This window comes from Olea europaea, chromosome 15 (assembly GCF_002742605.1).
Source record: "Olea europaea var. sylvestris chromosome 15, O_europaea_v1, whole genome shotgun sequence".
Lineage (NCBI taxonomy): Eukaryota > Viridiplantae > Streptophyta > Magnoliopsida > Lamiales > Oleaceae > Olea > Olea europaea.
In genome coordinates, this window is record NC_036251.1 from 21,139,614 (window position 1) to 21,148,390 (window position 8,777).

General features: G+C 35.9%; 1 protein-coding gene across 1 annotated transcript; it reads left to right on the plus strand.

The window, feature by feature from the left end:
• Positions 1-5,924: 5,924 nt before the first annotated feature.
• On the plus strand, positions 5,925-7,920 carry LOC111411376. Its single transcript, XM_023041913.1, has 3 exons — positions 5,925-6,688; positions 6,770-7,394; positions 7,867-7,920. Exons 1-3 carry the CDS (start codon positions 5,925-5,927, stop codon positions 7,918-7,920), a joined length of 1,443 nt encoding a protein of 480 aa, XP_022897681.1.
• Positions 7,921-8,777: the final 857 nt, after the last annotated feature.

Below are 8,777 nucleotides of genomic sequence, written 5' to 3' on the forward strand. Positions count from 1 at the left end.
TCAGCAAAGAGGGAAATGGTAAAACACTTACGCGTTGCCACGTGGCCGCCCACGGATACTCGTGGCTCTTTAGGATTTCCCAATTGCCTGCAGCCAAAATTAATAATTTGAGGGGCCCTCTGCTGAAAAAAATTTGCGTCAGATTTTTGTATTTTATTAAACATTTTTATTTATTGTAAGATTTTAAGTTAAAAAATGATTATTGACAATTGCTATTATCGAATTGAAAGTTAAAAAGACCAAAGTGCCCTTGATATACATTCCTCCAAACTTCCAATTATCACCTACCTTCACCTGTATGTAGCCCTCATTTCTTCAAATTTATTTTTACCATACATTTTATAAGACTTTTAATTTTTTTAAATTTTTTAATAATACATTTCACCAACTTTTATTAAAATATACAAAAAATCTAATAAAAAATCCAAATCAAACAGAACTTTGCCTTCTTATGCACTATTTCGCATCAAAACTTCCAAAATTGCAAGGGTCGTAGTCTTTCTTCTATCCATCATCTTCCCTCCTTTCCCTTGTTTTTCCAAATTCTCTGTGTCGTGAGTACAATCTCCAAATTGCAATTGTCGTTGTCTCTCCCTTCTTCACCAATGACACAATATTTCATGAATAATTCTACTCCTACAAAGTTGGTGTACAAAAGTGGAGTGTTAATGTGTGTTGGCAAAATCTGAACGCTTGATTTCAAATGATTTAAAAATCTGTTTTTGAAATAATTGGTGTAGATTTGATTTTATAACTTAACTATGTAAACCTCCTTTATCATTATAGCATGACTCATATTTCATAGGGCTATACTTGCTGTATACTATTGTGTACAGCAAGTTGTACACTCCCCTCAAACGAAGAGGCCCCATGATTAACATGGGATCCTTCTATGTGAGAGGAGTGTAAGTTTGTGTAGCAAAAATTGCTTTACAAGCATTTATATCCTATTTCATAAGAGTAAAATGGACAATCATTACAGCCGGTAAGAAAATTTTGAATTACTCAAGTTTTTGCTAATTTTTCCAATATTTGACTCTCCAACTACTTCGATTATTTTGACATGACTCAGACAATGGTTTTGTACTCATTATTCATTGTTGGGGACAATTGCTAATTTTGCCCTCCATTTATTTCCTATAAATTATTCATGTGTAATAACGAAAGGAGAAAATGGACTTTTACCTTTACCAAACCTATTGCTGTATGAAAATTTGGACAATGACAACTTTATCTCTTAGCAAGTGGGGCCGTTGAAACTGCAGTATGTTAATGCGTTAGAGAGAGATTCTCTCAACTATGGTTGGGCATGGGTTGGGTTGGATCGATTTTTTCCCCAACCCAACCCAACCCAACCCAACCCAACAAGGTCGGTTTTATTTAAAGTCAATCCAATCCAACCCGATCAAGTTTGGGTTGGATTGGTCGGTTTGGGCTTCGGTCCAATTAAGGTTGGATTCGATTATATTTTTGTTAAATTTAGATAAATTTTTAAAGTTTGAAATTACTTGAAAATTTCTGATTTCTGATTTTTTATTTTTTTTAAATACATATGTAAGAAATTCTTTTTGAAAAATGATGTATAAATAAGTTTAAAATTTATGAAGTATTTATTATTATTATTATTATTATTATTATTATTATTATTATTATATATATATATATATAAACCCAACCCAAACTTGATCGGGTTGGATTGGATTGACTTTAAATAAACTGACCATGTTGGGTTGGGTTGGGATATATATATATATATATATATATTTTTTTTTTTTTTACAATTTTTTGGGATTTATTTATTTCATCACCTTTTTTTTTTTACAATTTTTTGGGATTTATTCATTTCATCACCATTTTCTTAATTTTTACTTTATTATGAAATAACATTTCATTTGAAAATTATATTTATAGGAATCAATCTATATAAAAAAAAATGGACGTTTATAAATTATAAGTCATTTTCATATCTTTACTATTGTTTTTATTTAGGTTTTTTTTTTCATCTTAGATATATATATATATTTTTTTAATTTATCGGGTTGGCTTTGATTAAGTTTTAAATCATAACCCGAAACCCAACCCAACCCAACCTCAAAAATATTTTTTCAATCCAACCTAACCCAACCCAATTGAACTTAAAAAACCAACCTAAACCGATCGGGTTGATTTAGGTTGATTGGGTTGAGCGGGTTGGATTGAGTTGGGTTTTGCCCAGCCCTACTCTCAACCTAGTGAGAGAAAATCCCACTTTGGTGCACACTTGCCTTGAGAGTTTCCTTGTGCCTTTTTTTTTTTTTTTGTCTTAGTTCGATTTTTACTAATCTTTGGTGGAAATTGAATTAAAACATATTGCTTCTTGGTTTTTGTTTTGCTCATTGTGAGTTTTGAAGGTTTTTTAGTCACCATTTTCGATTTTTTCAGAGCTCCAGTTTCGGTCTTTAGCTTTGGCCAGGTTTATTCTTCATTTTCGATTTTATACTTTCAATTTGGTTGGAGCTACTTGGTCAGATTTGGGTGCTGGTTCAGTTGGTGTTTTTGCTGGTCATCCATGGCAAGTTAGGGTTATTCGGATTTACAGTTTGCTTCAGCTTGTTCAAGATTCTTTGGTGTTCGGCCAGTGCTCTTTAGCTTGGTTATTGTGTTCAGCTTGGTTGGTGTTCTTGCTTATGCTAGAATTCATTTTGTGGGTTTATTTTCTCTTTGTGCTGGTGTTTTTCTTGCTCCTCCGGTCAGTTGTTGGGACTTCATCTTGCTGGATTTCTTGGTTTAAAGTTTATTCTACAATAGCTCTATCTTGCTGCCCCTTCCAATTTTTGTTTCTTCACTTGACTGCCCATTTTTTTCTGCTTCTTGTTGGTGTTCTTGGTGTTTCTTCAGTTTGCATGTTGTATATATTGTGTATGTATTGGTCTGCTTAGATTTTTGAATTTGTCTCTGGTCCTTTCTGTACCTTTTGCTGTCTTCTGCAGTCGTCAGGGCTTGGTGGTCGGTATCTTGCAGATTTGGGATTTCTTGGTCAGCTTTCGTCACTATTTGGGTCTGACTTCATAACCCTTTGCAGCTTCTATTTCAGGTTGTTTTGCTTCCCCAGGTGACCCAATTCCACTTTCTTGATTTGGGCCTTTATTTGGGCTGTTTGTTTGGGCTATTTTATTCCTCTCAGTCTGCCCTTTTATCTGTTTCTGTTGGCGGGCCTTTTGCTGGGCTGGCTATTGGACTGCTGGGTTTTGTTATTTTAATTTCCTCCTTGCTAATTTTTGGGCTGGTCTTTCTCTTGTTTTTTCTGCTTCCCAATTCACCTTGGTTTTTCTTCATGGGCAGAAAGAAACCTGTTTCTTGCCACCTTGATGGCTTGGCATCGTTGAAACCTCAGTTTGCTCGACAGTCATCCTTCGTTGGGGGTAATGTTGCTTTTTCTTTGGTGGAGCATAAGAAGGTAATTCTACCCTCTCTTACTGTTTCTTTAACTCTTGGTGAAGAAGATACCGTTTTTGAAAATTCTGATTTTGAAACACAATCAGTGAAGTCGAACAACCAAAGTAATGTTGCCGTTTCTAAAGGTGGGATTGAAAACAAAGCACCGTTGGTTAATCTTTTTAAAGATAATAGGAAGATGGACGAAAATATTATGTTAAAACTCTTTGAAAACCAATCCGAAGAAGTGATTTTGAATATCTCGGACAAAGAAATTATTGAAAATAAGTGGGGATATGGTCTAGTTGGTTATTTCGCCGGTTGATTTCTTGGGAAAATGGCTCTTCTCCGACTTTGTGACTCGTGCAAGGTGGACTACAAATATTTTGTTCACGCAAGTGGTTGGTTGGTGTTTAAATTTGAAACGGATGTGGATCGATTAAGTGTATTGCATGGGGGTCCATATTTGATTTATGGGAGACCGTTAATGCTTAAAGTTATGCCACGTTATTTTAATTTTGATGATAAGGACGTGAGTATTATGCCGATTTGGATTAACCTACCGGGGTTGCCTTTGGAATTTTGGAATACGAATGTCTTGGGGTAAATTGTGTCTAAGGTTGGAAAGCCTATCTCAACCGACAAGATTATGGAAAGTAGAGGCCGACTTTCCTATGCAAGAAATCTTGTCGAAATTGATACTTCTGTTGAACTTGTACGGGAGGTCAAGATTAGACTCCCAAATGGAACGTTGAGGGAACAAGAAATTGTTTTTGAACATGAACCAAAATTGTGGTTCTCGTAAAGTCTTCGATTATACTTCTCTTGGTTGCAACATTAAACATGGCGGTGGGTACAAAGGTAAGGCCAAAAATGTGGTATCCTCGAATATACAAACTCGGGATGCTCATGGAACAAAAAAGCAAGCTAGAAAATCAGCTGCTAAGTTTCAGGCTGCCCCAAATTGTGGTGAAGAAATTGGACAACAATCTGGGATTTTGGATGAGTAAGATAGGCAGCCTCTTAACCAAAATACAAAGCAATTAATGGATGACCAGTAAGCCCAGATTCCGGGACAGGTTGAGGTTGTTAGCAAGAAAAATCGGGCAGGTTCGGGGAAAAAAATATGCTCTTGTTAGCTCCTCAAAATCTGGTCCAGATTCATCATTAAATCCATATGAGGCAGATTCAAGTAAAGTTACAAATGAAAAGCTCAAAGGCAAGGTCGAGGAGTAAAGAAAATTAGGTTCGAAAGTTGACAAGAAGAAGGGTGCTTCCCTTGCTTCACATCATGAAGCTCGCATCTTGGAATATTAGGGGTATGAATCAACCCCTTAAACAAAATAGGATTCGTGAATTTATCGAGGAACATTGCATTCATATCATGGGTATTTTGGAAACAAAGTTGGGGGATTGAAAATTGATGAGAATTTTGAGGACTGAGTTCGACGACTTCTTGCATGTAAACAATTTTTGTACTTATCGAGCCGGATGGATCTTGATTTTGTGGAATCCATCCAAAGTATTTTTGGATGTGATGGAGGTTCATCCACAAATCATTCATTGTAAAGTTACTTGCAAGGTAACATCTTATATCTTTTTTCTTAGTTTTGTTTATGAATTTCATACTTTGGTTAGCCGGCGGCCACTTTGGAATAACATCATGGAATTCAATGCTCAAGTTTCTATGCCTCGGATGATTCTTGGTGACTACAACAATGTCCTCAAATTTGACGAGAAATGTAATGGGGCGGATGTTACTCTTTATGAAATTAAGGATTTTGAAAATTGTTGCCTTTATGTGGCTCTTACGGATGTGCGATCCATTGATTGTTATTACATGTGGACTAATAACTCGGTTTGGAGCAAAATTGATAGGGCAATGGTAAATGATATTTGGGTGCAAAATGAGACATATGTTGATGCAAATTTTCTACTTTCGGGATGCCTTTCCGATCATTCCTCTTGCATTGTTTCCGTTCATGACTGAGTTTGGGGCGCTAAAAACCCTTTCAAAATTTTCAACATGTGAATTAAGCATGAGGACTTTCATGATCTTATTAAATCTTCTTGGAACCTTAATTTACGGGGGACAAAGCAATTTATTCTTTGCAAGAAGTTGAGCAAACTAAATAGAGCATTGAAGGAATTTAATATTAAGCATTTTGGGCACATTAAGGAGAACATCCATCTTACCCAAGAACTCATGAGGCAATACAATAGGAAAATGGTTGCTCCAAGATGCCTCCTTAAAATTAATCTCACCAAAGCTTATAATTCGGTAAGTTAGGATTTCCTTAGAGATGTTCTTGAAGGCTTGAATTAACCCTCGAGATTTGTTGTTTGGGTCATGGAATGTGTTACTTCTCCAACATATGTCGTCGCTTTAAATGGGAGTTTGCATGGATTTTTCAAAGGAAGGAAAGGGCTCTGGCAAAGGGATCCCCTATCTCCTTTTCTGTTTGTGCTTTGCATTGAATACTTATCAAGAATGCTTAAAGCTACCATAAATGATATTGATTTCAATTATCACCCTAAATGTGGCCCCCCTAAAGATCACCCATTTAGCTTTTGCGGGTGATTTGATGCTCTTTACTAGGGGAGATGTCATGTCGGTGAAAATTCTTTTGGATTGCCTCTCAAAATTTGGTTTGGTATCGGGTTTAAGGTTAAACATCCTCAAATCCAGTTTGTATACGGCGGGGATTCATGGACAACTACTTGAGGATATCTTGGAACTCACCAATGTCCCGAGGGGTAGTATGCCATTTCGGTATTTGGGCATCCCACTTGCTTCGGGAAAACTGAAAATAAGTTGTTATGCTTCATTTCTTGACAAAATTACAACTTATATTGGTGCATGGAATTGCTTTTCATTATCTTATGTGAGAAAAGTGGAACTTATAAGGGCGGTTCTTCAAGGAGTTAAATGTTTTTGGCTTTTTATCTTCCCTATCCTGGCTACAATTATATTAAGAATTGTTAGCCATTGTCAAAAATTTCTTTGGGGATCTAAAAAGCCTTTGGTTGCATGGAAGGATCTTTGCCTTCCAAAAGAGAAAGGGGGCCTTGACTTGAAGGATTTGAAGAGTTGGAATTTAGCACTACTTGCTAAATCCCTTTGGAACATACAACGTAAAAAGGACACACTTTCGATTCGATGGGTCCACCAAGTGTATCGTAAAGGAGCTTGCATTTGGGAGATTAGTCCTAGAAAAGAACACTCTCCACTCTTTAAAAAACTGCTGGATATCATAAATTTACTGCTTCAAAGGTAAGCTGGTCTACAGTTTATTGCACAGGGACGAGCTGGACAGTCTCAAAACTGGGAACTATTAAGACCGAATCTGGGCAGAATTTTGAATCTGTCGACTGCTCAAAACAGGGATCTGAATATGGGAGAAAACATAGGCCGTGGACAGGAAAATCTGGATAGTTCTATGGGCTTGCAAACCGCCCAAACCGGGGGCCAAAATCTGGGATTCTTGGACAGTTTTTTCATTGGAGAAATGGGCGCAAAATTCAGCACGAAAATGGCATATAGGCTGAGGGGTACAAAAAAGTTTTGGGCGGCCGACGTTTGGAAAGCTTACATCACTTTGAAACACTCTTTTTTGCTTTGGTTAGGGGCCCAATCAAAGCTCCTAGCTAAATACAAATTGCTTTTCTTGGATATTGACCGCATGTGTGAATTTTGTGGGCATAAAGAGGAAATGGTTCATCGCTTATTTTTTGAATGTTCTTCACTTCGACATTATGGAGAAATATTACTATGGCTTGGAATCAGAAAATCTATGTCTACACTTGCTAGTGCTCTCAAGTGGTTAAAAAAGGAGACCCGTGTGACTTCATGGCTTAGTATGGCTAAGCGGATTGCACTTGCAAGTACCGTCTACTACATTTGGCTTACATGCAATAGAAAGATTTTTGAAGACCTGTCACCTAATTTAGATTGTGTTGTGAGACGGATCAAGACACACGTATACAAAGCTATGTTCTCTTTATATCTAGATGTCTTGATCCATTTCGAATTTTCAGTGTCAAGTCATTGATTTTCATTGCACTTTACTTATTTTTGTTATACCCGAGTATGTCCGGAGTAATTGTATATGATGTTGACTTTTGATTTGCCCGGAAATGCTCGGTGTGCTTGTATATGGAACAATTTTGATTAATGATATTTACGTTTACCGATAAAAAAAGTGGAAAATTGACAGGAAAATCGATTTTTTTCAAACTATTTTTCTCGACTAATGCACTCAATATTTAATTTTTAAAATACGATGTAGTTAGTTTAGAACGGTCTTGTTCTCTTCTTGATTATCCAACAAGGTGAGGACTCCCCGACCCATTTTGGAAAGGAACAAGGTTACATCTCTTTTACATCCTTAAGCCTCGCTTAGGCCATAATCACTTTAATAGAATCTAAAACTCGCTTTTGGTATCGTATAGGCGGGAAGGGTCATTGGGGTGTTTCTTTTTGGAGTGATTCTTCAAGCTAGGTGAATTGGGTAGGTTTGCCCCTCATCTGCCTTAGCAAGGGAAAACAATTGGAGTATGTAGGAAAATTCGATTAATACTTCGAGAGGGTGAATAGGTGTTGATTATGCCCAATAAATAACGCGTAGTCATAACACAATTTTGAGGTGTCGATTCTAGAAGATAGTTGAAAATGCTTAAAGGATTCGAAAGATGTACGTTCTTTTGAATGTGTGAAAAAAATTATTTATTTGAATGAAAATAAAATCAAGGCCTGAAATATTAAAGAGTCAGAATTCTCTCAATTAGATTGGGACATTCAATATTAATGATTCATTCTTATAACTCAATTAGAGATGTTTAACCTAATTTCTCTAATCGGAAGATATTTCATTAAAATCAATTTAATTCAATTGTTAATCTAAAGATTAACCCTCCTGCCACAACATTAACACTTTTGTTTACTAGAATAAGATTCAAAAATAGCCATATACTTTAGGCATAAAGCAGTAAGAAATCACACGAGTAAAAATAAATAAATGAGATTAAAACTCAAACAAGTATTTTAATCATTCAATAGAGAAAGTATACTGTATCTACGAATGATTTAACAATAGTTCAGCCAATCTTAAAACACTTTTATGAAAAGAAGTGTTAAACCATAGAGTTTTTTAAATGAAAATTCTAAATATATGAATCAAATAATATTGAAATCACCTAATTCAATTGAGTTCTTTCTTAGCTTCACTAAGATGTTTAGTTCCCCATGGAATTGGTCATCTCCTTTTATTTTTTCTTCTTGATTCTCCTTCGAAAAAATGTCTTTTAGAGTTGTCTTTCTCATGCCTTTTAAAGTCCCCTAGAAGATTTGAATTTTAATGGGA